Genomic DNA, 17,270 nt, shown 5'->3' on the forward strand with positions numbered 1-17,270 from the left:
TTAACACACATTAGTTTCAAGTGTACAATATAGTGGTTCAACAGTTTCATGTATTACTCCGTGCTCATTCTAACGGTGCTCTTCCTCTCCTCCACCTACTTCACTCATTCCTCCCACCCACCTTCCCTCTTGCAACCACGCTTGTTCTCTGTATTTGAGAGTCTGTTTTTTTGTTTTTCTTTGTTCATTTGTTTCTCAAAGTCCACATGAGTGAAATCATACGGTATTTGTCTTTCCCTGACCTTACTTCACTTAGCATTACACCTTCTAGATCTATCCGTGTTGTTGCAAATGGCCAAGATTTCATTCTTCCTATGGCTGAACAAACATTCCATTGTATACATACCAGATTTTGTTATCCACTCATCGATCTATGGGCACTCAGGCTGTTTTCATGTGGCTATTGTAAATGATGTTTCAATTAACATGGGAATATAGGTTTCTTTTTGAAACACTGATTTCATGATCTTTGGATATACACCGAGAAGTGAAATTGCTGGATATTGTAGTTGTCTTTTAAAATATTTTATTTATTTATCTGACAGAGACAGAGCACAAACAGTGTGAGCAGCAGGCAGAGGGAGAGGGAGAGGCAGCCCCCCATTTCCCCCTGCTGAGCAAGAAGCCCAACGCAGGACTCGATCCCAGGACTCTGGGATCATGACCTGAGCCAAAGGCAGATGCTTAACTGACTGAGCCACCCCTTTTAAAAAATTTTTTTTAAATTAATTTTTAATTTTTAAAGGAACTTTCACACTGTTTTCCACAGTGGCTGCACAAGTCTACATTCCTTTTTTTTTTTTTTCTTTTTGAGAGGCAGAGGCTTTAACCCACTGAGCCACCCAGGCGCCCCGCAAGTCTACATTCCTACACAGTGACAGAGATTCCTTTTTCTCCACATCCTCACCAACACTTGTTCTCTTTTGGTTTTTTTGACCATAGCCATTCCAACATGTGTAGTTGAAATTTCACTGTGGTTTTAATTTGCATTTCTCTAATGATTAATGATGTTGAGAATTTTTTTCATGTAACCTGGTGGCCATTTTAGTATCTTCTTCGGGGAAAAAAAAATGTCTATTCAAGTTTTTAAACTATCATTTAAATTGGATTATTAGTGGGTTTTTATTTTAATGCACTGTAAGAATTCCTTACGTATTTTGAATATTAAACCTGCATCAGATACATGGTTTATAAATATTTCTTCCCGTTTCATAGGTTGCCTTTTCATTTTGCTGTTTCTTTTGCTGTGCAGAAGCTTTTAGTTTGATGTAGTACTGCTTGTTTTTTCTTTTTATTTTTTGTGCTTTTGATGTCCTGTCCAAAAATGTGTTTCCAAGACCAATGTCAAGAAGCTTTCCCCTTATGTTTTCGTCTACAAATTTTATAACTTTAGGTTTTACATTTAAATTTTAGATTATTGACTTTAGATTTTTTCTAGTTATATGCATCCAATGCTAGTAATGTCCAGCTAAGTAGATTTCACTGCATCTCACAAATTTTGATGTTTTGTTTTCATTTGCATTTCATTCAAAACATTTAAAAATTTGAGATTTCTTCCTTGGTTTACATATTGTTTAGAAGTTTTTTTTTTAAAATCTTGCTTTAGTCCATTTATGCTGCTATACTAAAATTGTTTTAATGAGGGGATTTCACCTGGTCAAGTAAAAACATTTTTTGAGTATAGTACCCTTAAAGAGATTTCCTTATTAAAAAAAAAAAAATACCATAGACCTGGGTGCTTCACAACAATAGAAACTTATTCCTGGGGCGCCTGGGTGGCTCAGTGGGTTAAGCCTCTGCCTTCTGCTTGGGTCAGTCTCAGGGTCCTGGGATCCAGCCCCGCATCAGGCTCTCTGCTCAGCGGAGAGCCTGCTTCCCCCTCTCTCTCTGCCTGCCTCTATGCCGATTTGTGATCTCTGTCAAATAAATAAATAATTTTTTTTTAAAAGTGCTAAACCGGGCACTCACAGTGTTTATTTAAAAAAAAAAAGGAAGAACAACAATAGAAACTTATTCCTGATAGTTCTGAAGACTGTGAAGTCCAAGGTTGGGAAGGGATAGCAGATTCAGGGTCTGTTGAGAGCCCACTTTTTGCTGTGTCCTCAGCAAAAAGGGAGTTCTGTGGGCCCTCTTTCATACAGCACCAATCTGATCCATCAGTACTCTACCCTCATGACATTCTCACCTCTCAAAGGCCCTACCTTCCAATATCGTCACGTTCAGGATTAAGTTTCAGCGTATGAATTCTGGAGGACATACACATTCAGTACACTGAAAATCCTCATGTATTTGGGGATTTTCCAGCTATCTTTTGTTATTGAATCTAGTTAAATTGTGTTGTGTTCTGAGCGCACACATTGCATGATTTCTATTCTTTTAAATGTGTTAATATGTTCTGGGGAGCAGAGTGTGGTTGATCTTGTTAGATGCTCCATGTGAGCTGCAGAAGGATGTTGGTTGGATGTTGAAAGATGAAGTTGTCTACTGTTGCCAACTATATGCAGTTGACTGAGAGAGCTGTCGAGTCCAACTGTGTCCTTACTGATTTTCTGCCTGTTGGATCTGTCCATTTCTGGGAACGGGGTGTTCAAATCTCCAACTATGACAGTGAATTCCTCAAGTTCTCCCTGCAAATCACCAGCTTTTGTATCACATGGTCGGACACCATCGTTAGGGGACTACACGTTGAGGATGGTTCTAGTCTTGGAGAACTGATCCCTTTGTCCTTATAGAAGATCTGTCTTTATCCTTGTGAACTTGCCGTGCTCTGACGTTTGTCCAAAGATTAACACAGCTACGCCCACTTTCTTTGGATTAGTGTTAGGATGGCATGTCTTTCTCCATTCTTTTGCTGTTGATTTATGTGTGTCTGTATAATTAAAATGGGCTTCTTGAAGTGCCTGGGTGGCTCAGTGTCTACCTTCTGCTCAGGTCATGATCCCAAAGTCCTGGGATCGAGCCCCACAACAGGTTCCCTGCTCTGCAGGAAGTCTGCTTCTCCCTCTGCTCCTTACCCAACTCACTAATAAATAAAATCTTAATAAAGTAAAATAAAACAACATGGGTTTCTTGCAGACAACATACAGGGAGTTCTTTACTGACCCACTCCAACAGCCTATCTTTTAATCGGTGTATTTAGGCCACTTTTAAAGTAATCACTGCCCTTGTTCCTTGTTCTGATTTTTGTCTTCTTTCTTACCCTATCAGTTATGCTTTTTTATTTTTTAATTTTTATTTATTTATTTATTTTTAAGATTTATTTGACAGAAAGAGCGATCACAGGTAGGCAGAGAGGCAGGCAGAGTGGGGGAAGCAGGCTCTCCGCTGAGCAGAGATGGTGATGGGCTCGATCCCAGGACCCTGGGATCATGACCTGAGCCGAAGGCAGAGGCTTAACCCACTGAGCCACGCAGGTGCCCCAGTTATGCTTTTTTAAAACCTTTTTTGGTCACTGCCGAACAATTTGCAAAATATATTTACAATTACTGCAAGTGCACTTCAGTTTTTATTTTTTGAGGAGGGGAGCGGGGAGAGGGAGAATGAATCTTCAACAGGTTGCACACCCAGCATGAAGCCTGACGCCAGGCTTTATCTCACAACCCTGAGATCGTGACCGGAGCCGAAATCCAGAGCTGCATTGTTAACCAAGTGAGCCACCCAGGCGTCCTTATGCAAGTCCACTTTCAAATAACACCATGGCACTTCTCAATTAGTTCAAGGACCTTATAGTAACAAAATATTCCTAATTCTTATCTCCTGTCCCTTGTATCATGGCTGTCTTTCACCTCACACATATGCTGTCATCTTCAAAAACATTACTCTTATCTGGAGCAAACTGACTAGATTAGCTCTCTCCCTTCTCGAACAGTCGTCCTTTCTTTATGCAGAGCCGATTTCCGACCTATGTGATTCTCCCTCTCTCTGGAAAACGTGCATCTGTTGCAAGGCAGGCAAACCGGCAACGAATTCCCTCAATTTTCTCTCAGCAAGTCTTTATTTTCCGATGGTAATTCACAGGATACACAATTATAGCTCGGTCTTTTCCCCTCTCTAACCAGCTTAAAGATTTCCTACCGCTCTGCCCTTGCATGTTTTCTAAGTCAGATGTAAATCTTATCTTTCACTCACTAGATGTACAACCCTCCCCCAACCCCCAAACTCTCTGGGTTTTTTAAAGGTTTTTTTTTTTTTTTTTAAAGATTTTATTTATTTGACAGACAGAGATCACAAGTAGGCAGAGAGGGGGAAGCAGGCTCCCCGCTGAGCAGAGACGGTGCGGGGCTCGATCCCAGGGTCCTGGGATCATGCCCTGAGCCGAAGGCAGCGGCTTTACCCCACTGAGCCACCCAGCGCCGCTAGAGGTTCTTTACCTACGACTCTCTGCAGTTCGAGTGTCACGCGCCGCGGTGCAATTTTATTTTGGAATTTGTCCTCCTTCCTGTTCTCTGAGCTTGGATCTGCAACAAGTTGGGAAAACTCTGTCACGGTCATTCCAAGTATCGCTTCTTTTCCTCTCTCTTTTCCTGCCGGTGTCCCCCTGGGCTTATGCTACACCTTTTGTTGTTGTCCCAGAGTTATCTCTCTCTCTTTTTTTTTCCATTCTTTTTTCCCTCTTTGCTGTTCAGTTCGGACATTCCTACTGACATTACCTGAGGCTCAGCAATTCTTCAGGTGTGTCCCATCTCTTAAGGAGCTCATCAAAGGCTTTCTTCATTACTGCCACAGTGGTTTATTTCTGGAATTTTAAGAATCATTTCACCTCTCTGTTTGTATTACCCATCTGTCTCTACATGGTGTCTACTTTTTCCATTACTGCCCTCAATAGTAGTCAAGGTTATTTTAAGTTCCTGGTCTGATACTTCCAACATTTCTGCTGTATCTGATACTTACGTGTCTTTTCAGTGTTTGGTTTTTGGGGTTTTTTTCCCCTTTGATTTTATTATGCTTTAAGTTTTTGTTGAAAGCCAGACCATGATGTACTAGAGAAAGGGAACCACAGTAAATGGGAATTAGTAATATACTGGTAAGGTGCAGAGCACACTACAGACCTACAACTAGGTCTGGGACCAGAGCACCTGTGCCTCTAGGTTCTGAACTCAAGGGCTTCGCAGTTTTCTTCTCGCCCCTCCAGGTAGTGAAGTACGGCCAGAGGGACAGGAGTTCGGGATTTCCCTTCCCCGGGTCTCTTAGGCCTTGGCAAAATAGTTCGTCCTGAGAGGAGGGCTGGTTAAAACCAGAATACTCTGGAATATTTAAAAATGGCTCCTTTCCCCCTTCCGCACTGGACAGAAGCCTGAGGGGACTTTTCTCCGGGATCTACAGCGAGACTCCCGTAGAGCTGCTGGAGGCAAACTCACCTAAGTGTGAGGGTCCCCTCCGACTGGGCCCTCCCGGATTCTCCACTGCCCTGGGCCTTCAGCAATCTGCCAATGACAGTTCAGGTTTTCCTGCCCAGCTTATAACTGCTCTGGTAGGTTCTAATTCTCTGTATGTGTCTCGTGCCCTGTGACCTCACTTCTCTGCCGGATCCAAGAAGGAAGGTTGGTTTTCCAGTTTGTTCAGCTTCTAACTTGTTAGGACAAAGTGATGACTTCCAAACTCCCTACAAGCTGGACCAGTAAACTAGAGGTTCTGCTGGAAGACTTTTGAGGACTGATACCATTTCTCATTATGTCTCTAGGATTGTTTCCCCTGAAGTTTTTGTACTTGGTGGGACTGAAGTGGCTTGCCAATTCATTAAGGTTACCTAGTGTTTTAGCAGTGTTGTATCTTACAACCCTTTTTATTCATGTCAGGTTTGTCAATCTGTCGATCTTTTCTAGGAATTAACTTTTGTTTTCATTGATCTTTTTCTGTTGATTGTCCTATTTCACTCGGCTCAGTTCTCTTCACTATTTCCTTCTGTCTGCTGCGCTCAGGTTTGGATTCTCTCATTTCTTGGTGTATAAATGTTCATAGGACTTTATTGTTATCCTCTGTATTTCTGTCATGTCAGAAGTGATTCCCCATCTTCATTTCTGATTTTTAGTAGTGTCTTTTTTCATAGTGTAAAGGTCTGTCATTTTGCTGATCTTTCCAAAGAAACAACTTCAGGTTTTGTTGATTTTTCTCCATTTTTCCCCATGGAAAAGAGGGCAATTCAACCAAAGGTCTATCTTCAAGCTGGCGTTGTTGTTTCCAACTTTGGGAACCTATCAGGAGCTGGGGTGAAAACCACTGCAGGTAGATGGAACTAGAGGGCATTATGCTAAGTGAAATAAGTCAATCAGAAAAAGACAATTATCATAGGATCTGACAGGAGGAATTTGAGAAACAAGACAGAGGACCATAGGGGAACAAGGAAAAATGAAACAAGACGAAACCAGAGAGGGAGACAAACCACAGAGACTCAATCTCAGGAAACAAGCTGCGGGTCGCTAGAGTGGAAGGGGGTGATAGAGAGGGCGGCTGGGTGGTGGACACTGGGGAGGCTGTGTGTGGTGGTGAGGGCTGTGCACTGTGTAAGACTGATGATGAACCACAGACCTGTACCCCTGAAAACAATACACTGTATATTAATTTAAAAACACACACAACACTGCAGGGAGATGGAGGAGGTGGGAATGGAGACGCACAGAGACACACCCTCTTAGAAAGGAAAGCCAAGCACGCGGCCTTCCATGGCCAGCTGACCCCCCACGCCCCCCTATCAAGAGACTGCCACTCCATCCCTGAAACGAAGAACCATGTGTGCACAAACCCAGAGCATGCTGTGAGGCAGAGAAGGCTCAGCATCTGTGCTTGGGAGTCAAACACCCCAAATGACAGGACTGGGCCAGAGCCATGATGCCCCCCACACAAGTGGCAGCCAAGGGCTAGATGGCACCTGCCCTGCCCGGCCCACTGCCAGCATCCCCTCCTCAAGGGTCCTGGTGGGGCAGCATGGGCCAGCAGGGGAGGAAGAGTCCTTTTAGCTACTGAATTAGAAAAATGAGTCTCTTTCAAAAGAGGTTTCAAGCTGAACACGGGTTCCAGCCGCTGCTACACAAGCCAGATGGGAACCATGAGAGGAAGGGGCCCTGCAGACCACAAGGCAAGAGGAGACTGTGGGTAGAGGGAGGTGTCCTGGGACGAGGCCAGGGCAGTGAGACCCTGGCCTCAGACAGCAACCTGAGGTCTGGGCAGTCCCTTGGGCCTGACTGAGGCTGTCAGACGAATGCTGCCGGAGTGTCCCCAGGACGCCCTGTCCCCTCAGCCAGAATCTGCCCCTAAGCTCACAGCAGGACAAGCTCAGCGTTCCTCCTAGGCATTCCTACAGGTGAACATGGCTACGCATCCCTGAGTTCACAGACCAAGAGTCTGGACAGCAAAGGACCCCACATTATCCAAATCTCTGCTTCCTGAGAGAGGACAGTGTGAAGGTGATGTGCTCTCGCTGCCACACCGCTGGGGCTCGGGACACCTGAGGGCCACTGCCAGAGGCAACCCACACCTCCCCTCCTGCCCGAACCTCCGGAAACGGGCCCCAGGCTGTGTCCCACTTCCTCCCACCAGCAGTCACAGACAGGCTGGTTTTGTTGTTTTAGGCACTGGGGTTACGGTGCCTTGCTGGCTCCACAGTCACCTGGAGCCGCGGGTCCGAGCAGCCACAGAGAACAAGTCTTGTGCTTTTGTATTATTCTTTATTTATTGGTCCTACCAACGCGACCCTTACCAGGCCCCCTGTTCCTATGTGCACTGGCTTTGCCGACACTCGTGCCGTTCACCCGCGTCCCGAGTTGAGAGCGACTGCTCCGTCCTAGTCCTTTTCCAGGCTCTGCCTTATTTCCTCAGAATCTGAAGGCATTTTTTGTTTGTTTGTTAGGGTCTGTGTAAAGGTTCCTTGGCAGGAAAACATGCATATGATCTTAAAATAAAGACAACATTTCTGACACTAAGGTAATGCACAGAAAAAAAATACAGTACTCAGACATCATTGCAAATAAATACCCCATACAGATGAAGTCATCGTAAATGTAACATTGTTTCTTATGAACCAACACTGTAATAGAAGGTAAAAATAGGGGTCCCTATAACTAGGAATAAGAAATGCTTATTCCAGGAAACAGAATTCTTTTATTCTTGCTACTTAAATATTATTATAATTTGTCCTTTATTTTGGAGAAGGGAAGACACTTTCTTCCTCTGTGAGTACCAATTTCACCGTAAGCGCAGCCTCACTCAGCAAACCCGACAGGACACAGCCCTGGGTTGCTGAGGAGCTATACCGAGTTCTGTTTCCTGAAATGAACAGTGATTAGTTACACCAAGCCAGAGAACATAGAACGTCTCTTCCTCACAGCTGCGGAGAGTACTACGGCTAGCCCTCGCCCCAGCGCACGGGGCCGACAGCGCCGGCGCCCCTGCCTCCTGCTCTTCGCAAACGTGGCATGCTGTTCGCACCGCCTGCTTAGCTTGTCCCCCAGGTCCATTTGGTTCCCAAAGCACACTCGATGCGTGTGTGTTCACGTTCCTTCTCTCAGCCCCTGAATTTGCAAGGATCTGCACGGTGAAGAATCACTGACTAACAGAATTTCGCACAATTGCTGTTTTCTTTCCCTCGATGAAGATGCCCAGGCTCAGGCACGAAGGTGTGCGCCCGTTCACACCTCTTGGTCCACCCTGGCCTGCAACACTCCCAACCAGCTCTTTGCTATCCATGTCAGAGCCGAAACTACGCTGGGACACCTCCCTTAACTGATGAAGGCACTACTGGCAATGATTACTAACAAAAAGGTGTTGAAATAGAACACCCTAAAAATCGACGACTGTAGGATTTTCTAAGTGTACCACAATTTGGCACAACAACCAGAGTAACAAAACAATTCCAATTTGGAATTTCACTGGAACAGTTGTATAAAATTCTGTTAATCAGTCATGCTTCACAATGTCCCAAAACCCAGAAGATTCTGGAATTTGTAGGTAATACTACTCACTCAATAATTTATCTTTTTGTTTTCAAGTGCCTATTACTGTTTAACCAGAGCAAAGGTCAAGTTTTCTTCTTGTTACATTGAACTATTCCTAAGAATAATAATAATACAATATGAAAAACCCCAGAATTGGAATACCCTGGATTTCTTAATGAACATGGCATTTAAAATCTGTAATTTCAAACATGAACCATAATGCCGTGTTAACATAAAAGGCTGCTGAACCACAGCGCGGACACGTATCGCTGAGCTCCTTGCCGGGTCGAGGCCTCCATCTAAACAGTCTAGAGCTACATGCTAGGAAAACACATCCATGCCACGTGCTGATGTCAGATCAACACGGCGGGAGCTAAGACGGAGCACTACAGGACCACGAGACAGACCACGGCATCTGAGACCGTCTCTATGGGAGGGATTAAGGAAGCAAATATAATATCAAAATATCAAAAGTGCACAGGTTGATCGGATAAAAAAAGGGCGTCTGTAGCAGGGAGCCCCGGTGCTGAGTGTTTCTAGCGGGTTTCTAAGCAAGCCTGGTGGCCGCTGTCCGAGCGGGTTCTTCAGCGCTGCACAGAGGCCTTCCAGGCAGCAGCTGGCGGCATTCTCAACATTAAAGCTTTTCTCTCTCTGCCATTAAACACTCAGGGAATGCTAACTTGGAAAGAACTGCAGTGGCATATCCAAACACGTTTCTAAGTGGACTTTTAGGCTGCCCTTCCTTCCTCGGCGTGGGCCCGCGGGAGGGGGAGGGGCTGCAGTGTGACAGGGCCGCGGCCGAGTCCTCCCGGCAGCTACTCTACAGCTGGAAACGGGAGAAAACAAGACAGCGTTAGAACCAGCACCGCTCAGATGACCGCCGCCCGGGCTGGGGCAGGACGTGGTGCATTAGTCGGCGGCAGAGAAGACCTGCGTGTGTTAGGAGGCGCCGCCAGCCCCACTGCCTCAGGGAGCACCTGCAAGCAGGAGAGCAGCGGCAAGAAGCGGCGGGCGGGCCGGCGGGCGGCCGGCCAGGGCCCCGGGAGACCTGCCTGCAGAGGGAGCGGCCCGGCCCCTCTTCGGCTGGGAGAGGGATCCGAGACCCAACAGCTCATCAGCAAAGCAGCCTGGTACTCGGGACTGGCACGGCCGGGCCCGCCATCCCCCTACTCTGGTTGTCTGCCAAGCCCACCGCGGTCTGTGCAGTGCCTGGAGTCTGCTGGGGACCGAGATGTGCCTGGGAAAGGAGGCGAGAGCTGTATCGGGGCAACATAAACCCCCCTGGGCATGGAGAGATCAGGCAAGGAGCCCTTCAGGGAAAAGACAGAAGCCTCGGGTCCTGCAGCCCCCAGGGAAACAGGAAGAGAAATACTGCAAAGGAAAGTGGGACCTCAGGTGGCCGTGGACGCCAGCACTGGGAACGGAGAGTCCTACAGCTGCCTATGCTGCCCGTGCCCACATCTGCAACTGCACTGATGAGGGGGACGCACCACCTGCGTGCGGAACAGGCCCCGGGCATGCGGGGCTCCCTCTCCACACTGGGCTGGGCTCTGGCTACAGAGTGGGAGTCCCTTGTCCCAGCCCATCCACTGGAGATTTCTAGAGCCCTGCTCTGGGGGTGTGTGATGATGAGCAGAGGCTGCAGAAACCTGCCACGAAGGCTGGCACACCCTAAGTACAAAACGATGGGCTTCCTGTGAGAACAGGGTTTGGCCAGGCACTTACGAAGTTTTTCTCAAGGAAAAACCCCAGGCCTTGGGCCTACCAATATGTCACCTCACAGGCCACCAGACGGGTGTGCAGATCTCAGAAGAGAGGCTGAGCTCTGGACCTCGCGAGCATGAGCTGTGCCCTGTGCATGCACGTGCCCAGACTGGAGGACGCAGGAGTCGGGGCTACTGTTTCTCTGGGCTTGGGGAGGGAACTGTGTCCTGAATGTGCTGTGCAGTGAGATGCCGCATAAACCACAAAGGAATTCTGTGAACTGTGCCAAGCTTGGCGCGGCCCCTGACGCTGCGCCTGGCACCGGGCCGGACCCGCTAACGCCGCTGCATTAGACACGTGCGGAGAACATGCAAGTTTCAATTCGGGTTCTGCTCCCCCTCCTCACCCCTGGCAGGGGCCAACGGCACACAGACCCTGGGAAGCCACATGTGTGCTAGGACACATCACTCGGACCCCCCCGACACCCCCTCCCCCACCAGGAGAGCAGCTGCTGTGAAGGGTGAGAACAGACACAAAGCTCACAGGGTCCAGGTGGAACAGCACGCCGCCTCGGCCACATCCTTCCCTCTGTGCATTAGTCACGGTTAAGACCAGCCTAGCACCGCGGTCCCACTGCTGCTGGGTTAGTGGAGGTGAAGCGGACAGGTGACGTGCGGCAGGGTAGCTGCAGCGGCGGCCCCGTGGCCCTAATCGCAGTAAATGTTATACTTCTCGCCACAGACCACCTGGGTGGTGAGCCCGGTGCCCTCGGCCCTGTCGCTGGCACAGGCACAGGAGTGACTTACGCTCGGGGTGCCCGGCTTGGCCTTGGAGGCGGCCTTGGCGCGGCCCCGCCGGGTCTGCTCGTGGTCCAGCTCGAGCAGCTCCAGCCGCTGGGTGAGCGCCAGCTTCTGCTGGATGGCCATGCGCAGCAGGGAGTTGAGAGTCTTCTTCTCGTCCTCCGCGGCCGCCAGCTGCCGCTGCATCTCGTCCAGCTGTGTGATGTACTCGTCACACCTGTGGGCGCGCCAGAGGCGAGAGCGTGGCTGCAGCGGCTGGCAGAGCACCCCGCGGCGCACGCGCAGTGGAGGCCCCACCCAGAGCGCAGAGGGCAAGGGGACTCAGAGCAGACTGCAAGGACACGCCTGCCTCTCAGAGGTTCGCTTCCTCTAGGAAGGGCTCCCCAGCTGGTTTTCAGTAACGGGAGATGGCGGCTGCTCTGCGAACTTCCAGAAGGCTAAGGGGCACCCGGCCCTCACAGGTAAACCCAGAGGCAGGACCTGCCTTGTTTCCGGATCACTGTGCACAGTAGGTGCTGAGTTAAGTCACCAGATGACCCACCAGAGTCTGGGAAAGGCACATATAAATGTGACCCTTCTTGCCATCTCCTTACCTGGGACCTATGTCCCCTCTCTCCGTGGAGCTGGGAGAGAAACACCCACTGCAGGTCTGTCCCTGAGGGAGGCAGTGGTGGGCAGGCCCATCCCTCACTCCCCCTGCCATGGCCCTCCCTCTTGCAATTCTGTGATCTCAGCTGCATTTGAGATGCCAAGTTGTTAAATGAAACTGATTACATGGGCTCGTCCCATCCCCGGTGCCTGCCCAAGACCAGCCCCTGTGGGTGGTGCAAACACCCAAAAGCAGGGCCCTGAGCAGCCTCCTGCTCTGACTTCTGGGGGAGGTGGATGGGTGCCTATGTCCACAGCTGGCTGCTCTCCCCAGCTTAATCCCTGGCCAGCAGGTCAGATGGGGCACCCCAGGACGTCACTGCCAGGCAGGGACACTTCCTTGTGAATCTACAAACTTCCTGTGGAGTTCTGGGGAGCTAACTATACTCGGTATCAGCCTCAGCCCGCACCCCCTTTTGACCTCGTGCCTCCAGCCCGGCCTCTGGGCCCTGGTCTCTCAGCCTCTGCCGCCAGCCCCGTCCTCTTGCGAGGGGAGTGCAGACGGCACTGCAGGTGACAGCCCTGTGGGCCTTCAGCAGCTGCAGGGGTGGAGCCCCCCGCAGGGCCTGACCCCGGGCCCCCTGGCAGGAGCCGTGGCAAGTACCTGGTGGCGAACATGGCGCGCAACGAGGAGAAGGTGGCCGCATCCTCCTTGAGGGCCTTCAGCTCGTTGCGCAGCTTCATCATGGTCTCGGTCACCATGGCCTTCTCGTTCTCGTACTTGCTCTTCAGATTGGCCAGGGCCACCTCAGCCGTCTGGGGGTCAGAAACACGAAGGGCAGGGGCTTGAGAAACACGGGTCCCTGCCGGAGGCCCAGGGAGGGGGGAGCCCCGCCCGCCCAGCCGCACACCTGCTTGTTGGCCTTGAGCACGGTGCGCAGCGTGGTGATCTGCTCCCGCTTGGTGCTCAGCAGGGACTTCAACTTGAGAATCTCCTCCATGAGCGCCTCCCGGTCCTTATCTGCAGCGGGGCCCAGCTCCTGGGAGGCCAGGCGCTGCCGCGACAGCTCTGTGGTGCGGTCCACGGCCGCTTGCAGGTGCCTGATCTGGTCGCGGATGATGGCGATCAGGTTGTAGATGTTCATGGGCTCCCGTCGCGGGTCACTCAGGGGCGAGGGCAGAGAGGGGCTGGGCGAGGGGCTGCTGTCCCCCGCGCCACCCTCTGTGGCAGGAGGCCCTTTGGGCAGGACGGGTGAGCGGCGCCCGCGGGCCTCAGGGCTGCAGCGGCCGGCGCCGGCCGGGCCCTCTCGGTAGTAGTCCAGCACAACGCGGGTGGGCGTCTCGTTGTTACACATGCACACGTGATGGTAGAGGTTGGCCAGCTCCTCGCTGAAGGTCACCAGCTCGTCCTGGGCCACGCTCAGGCTGCCCTGTGTCTCACCTGCAACATCACTCACCTTCTTCAGCTCCGCCTGCAGCCGGGCCAGCAGCTCGCGGTCCTGGCGGCTGGCCTTCTCCAGCAGGGAGACCTTCTCTGTGAGTGCCTGGCTCTCGGCCTCGTGCTGGCCCTTCTCCTCTGCGTACCGGGCCTCACCGGCCTCATGCTCACTGCGCAGGGCTTTCAGCTGCTCGCGGAGCTCACCTGCCTCCGCCAGGGCCACACGGTACTTGCAAGCCAGGATCTCAGGCCCATTGATGTCCACCTCGTAGTAGTCACCGTCCTCGTGGCTGTCACGCTCCTTCTCGCTGTCCAGGGCCGTCCGCCGCTCCTTGCCGGCCTGCAGGCGCCGCAGGGCGGTGAGGTTCTCTGTGAGGCGGCTCACCTCCTCATGCTGCTCCGACAGGGCTCCCCGCGCCTGCTCCAGCTGCTTCTGCGTGTCCTGCAGTGTGGTCAGCAGGCCCACCTTCTCCCGCTCCATCTGCAAGAGCACAGGAGGCCCGTCAGCAGCCCGCAGGACCCCCAGGACAGACCCAGTGATGACCCCGCCTGTGCCACAGCAATCGCCCTGCAGGTCTCTGTGACGTGGGCAATGCGGGTGCCATGTGTGGAGCCCTGAGGGGCCCTCCCAGCCTGGAAGCATGCGGAGCTGAGACGGCCCTCCTTGGAGATGTGTGCCAGCCAGGGGCGGGCCACGGTGCAGACGCCAGGAGACCTGACATGATGCAGCATGGGAGGCTGCACGTGGGCCCGTGAAAGGGCATGAGGGAACCCTGGACAGGGCCCAAACTGCCACCTCATCGCCAGGACCCTCCTCCTCAGGGCACCTCCCCTGCAACTCTGCACTGTCACTACAGCAACGACGGGGCCTTTACAGTAAACACCAGTAAGAGGGGACGCGCGCACCCCCAAGGCCCCGGCGCTGTGATGACCCCCGCCGCCCGCACCTGCATCAGCTGCTGCTTCAGCTTCTGGATCTCGGAGATGTTGAGCTCGCTGAGGAGGTCGGACACCAGGCTGGGGGAGGGTGGGGCGAGGCCGTCCTTGGAGGGCGTGGAGGTCCTGTTGTCTGGGGGCAGCTTGGCCAGGCCGCCATGCTCGAAGCCGTTGGCCAGGGCCTCGGTGTCGTCGCTGAGCTTGAGGCCGTCCAGGGAGACGTGCAGGTGGCTGGTGTAGAGGGAGTCGTTGATGCTCATGTAGTGGGACAGCTCCTTGCGCAGGCTGAGCTTCTGCTCTCGCTCTGTCTTCAGGGTCTCCAGCGCCTCCTCCAGCTGCCGCTCCGAGATCTCCTTGAGCCTGATGGCATCCTCCAGCTGGCTGTTGAGGTACTCGGTCTCCTCCTCCAGACGCTTGATCTCATGCTTGAGGCCTTCAAACTCCACCTGGAAAGACAGGGACGCTGTCCTGTGCCCATACGAGGGGGACATACTGGCGTGTGGCCACCGCAGCAAGGGCTGCTGGATGCTCAGGGGCTCTGGGTCCCATGCACCTGCTGCTGGCAGAGCCGGAGACACGACCGGACCCGGAACACATGCATCCCTGCTGCACGCGGGTCGGGTCACTTGAAACAGCAGCACACACACACTGGCTGGAAATTCCAGAGCTACTTCACGAACATGAATAGTTGGTTAAATATTCTAAGAAACCTAAAACACGCTATCAATGCCCATGCAAGGACCATCACTTCTAATCCTCTCTGCAAGCAAAAGCATGAGTACTGCCACAGAGGAGGGACATGCCGCAGCACGCCTGGCACCCAGACCTGGAGACACCCCAGTGGGAGCAGCAGACAATCCGGTCACACGGACTGAAGCCGTGTCTGCGGGCAGACAAGGGAGGTTCCTGCAGAGGAGGCTACAGGGAATTTTTTTTTTTTAAGGTTTTATTTATTCATTAGACAGATAGAGATCACAAGTAGGCAGAGAGGCAGACAGAGAGGTAGAAGTAGGCTCCCTGCTGAGCAGAGAGCCCGATGTGGGGCTCGATCCCAGGACCCTGAGATCATGACCTGAGCCGAAGGCAGAGGCTTTAACCCACTGAGCCACCCAGGCGCCCCAGAGGCTACAGGGAATTTCTGAAAGTATTTACCATTCTGTTATATTGGTGCAAGAAATGAAGAACACAACCCAGGGGCAGGGAGGCTGGGGAGGGAACTGGACTCCACCATCTGCCTCAGTTTCCTTGTCTCAGGACACTTGTGCATGACCACTGATGTGCAGTGTCCAGCAGGCCTGCTGTTGACATACACACGTGAACCCAGGCCTTCCCACGCAAGATTCAAACATCCAGGGCGCTGAGCTTTGGGGTTGCTGAGAAAAGGTCCCCCAGCCCCACCCTGCAGAGCTGTAGTGCCTGGAGAGGTTGGCAGGTGTAGGCCTTCAGGGATCTCACGTGGGTGTTCTGTTACCAGTGGAGGTGACCCTCCTGACCCCATCACAGCCTGAGGTGACCCTGCCTGTTGTTGGGGTTGTCTGAGTGCAGAGATAAGAGTTCGGACCTCTCCCTACTGCTCCTCAGTGCCCATCATCCTACCCGGGAGGCTACTAGGGCCCGGGACCACACACAGACAGAGGAGCAGGCAAACTGCTGTGGGAGAGAGGGGCCTGGACACCCCGCCTCCTGGGGTTCGGGTGTCTCCTCTCCATCACCTTCTGTATTTTTGTCCCACTTTTGCTGACTGGGACACCTTGGCCAGGCCAGCAGTCAGCCAATACTACAGGCAGAGACCTCATTCTCATGGTCCAGGAGAAGCCAGGTCCTGACCCCACACCCCTTAGTCCACAGCAATGTGCTGTGTGGCCCTGGGCTTGGCGATGGGAAAGAAGGCAGGGAACCGCCTGCAGACCACAGACCCGCGAAGCGAGGGGCAGGGGCTGCAGCCCGAACACTTGCCTGGTTCTGCCTGAGCACAGACACCTGCTTCTGCAGGCTGATGTTCTCCTCCTCCAGCTCCGAGTAGTCCTGCAGCAGGCGGGCCTCTCGGAACTTATACTCCTTGATGTCATCCCGCAGGCGGCCACGCTGCGTCTCCACGTTCTGGTTGATCTGCCAAGAGGAAGGTGAATGTGGGCAGCTGGCCACAGCTGGTCCCACTGGCGCTGGCAGCCACATAGCTGTGCCAGGACCTGGCTGGGTCCCTTGACCTCAGTCCCTGTGACATTCTGGGCTGTCCTGTATGTGATAGGACATTTCGTAGTTCCCTCCCACACTGTGACAACTAGAATGGTCTCCAGACGTCGCTGACATCCCTGGGGGCAGAAATGATCCCTAGACAAACTACCTCCCACCTGTCCCGTGTCCACACCCCAGGCGGCATCTTGTTCCTCGGGCCGGCGCCGCCCCCGGGCCCTCCCCTTTGCCTTCGCTCCTCGTGAACCGGCCTCTCCACCGTGCTGGGGCTTTGTAGACAAGACCCCAAGACTCCACGCAGGCACACACGTGCCAGCAATGCTGGATGGGTAAGATGAAACAGGGCCAGAGAGCAGGAAGGAAAACGTGAAAGCAACAGACAGGGGGAGTCATCTGGTGTCAAGCACCTGACAACTCACTACATGAGTCTCCGGCAAAGTGACCCGAGGCGGTGGCCAAGAGCGACACCAGAACGAACACACAGCACGGGACAGGCTGAAGAAAAGCAAGACTCACCCAGAAAGCAAAACTCCTGTTGAACAGGCAAAAATATGCAAAATGATACGGTCCAAGCGGCAACGTGAGAAAACACTGTCACTCACTGGAGGCAGCTGGGAATCCCTGACAAAGCCCCACACAAGCTCCGCGCTCGCACAGCCCTTGGTTGCTGCCCTTGTTAACTGT

General features: G+C 52.3%; 1 protein-coding gene across 2 annotated transcripts in view; it reads right to left on the bottom strand.

The window, feature by feature from the left end:
* Window positions 1-7,615: 7,615 nt before the first annotated feature.
* The window catches only part of BICD2 (BICD cargo adaptor 2), a 42,360-nt gene continuing 32,705 nt past the window's right edge, over window positions 7,616-17,270 (bottom strand). The window contains exons 3-8 of one of the 2 annotated variants that reach the window (XM_059412036.1): window positions 16,350-16,502; window positions 14,405-14,839; window positions 12,931-13,938; window positions 12,684-12,835; window positions 11,438-11,648; window positions 7,618-9,753 (exon numbers count right to left, since the gene is read on the bottom strand). In XM_059412036.1, the coding sequence (XP_059268019.1) occupies window positions 9,748-9,753; window positions 11,438-11,648; window positions 12,684-12,835; window positions 12,931-13,938; window positions 14,405-14,839; window positions 16,350-16,502 (1,965 nt within the window). In that variant the 3' untranslated portion in view covers window positions 7,618-9,747. Of the gene's footprint in view, window positions 11,649-12,683; window positions 12,836-12,930; window positions 13,939-14,404; window positions 14,840-16,349; window positions 16,503-17,270 lie in introns of both variants that reach the window. The other variant, XM_059412034.1, reaches the window with a different exon arrangement.

The sequence above is a fragment of the Mustela nigripes genome, chromosome 9 (genome assembly GCF_022355385.1).
Source record: "Mustela nigripes isolate SB6536 chromosome 9, MUSNIG.SB6536, whole genome shotgun sequence".
In the NCBI taxonomy this organism is placed as follows: domain Eukaryota; kingdom Metazoa; phylum Chordata; class Mammalia; order Carnivora; family Mustelidae; genus Mustela; species Mustela nigripes.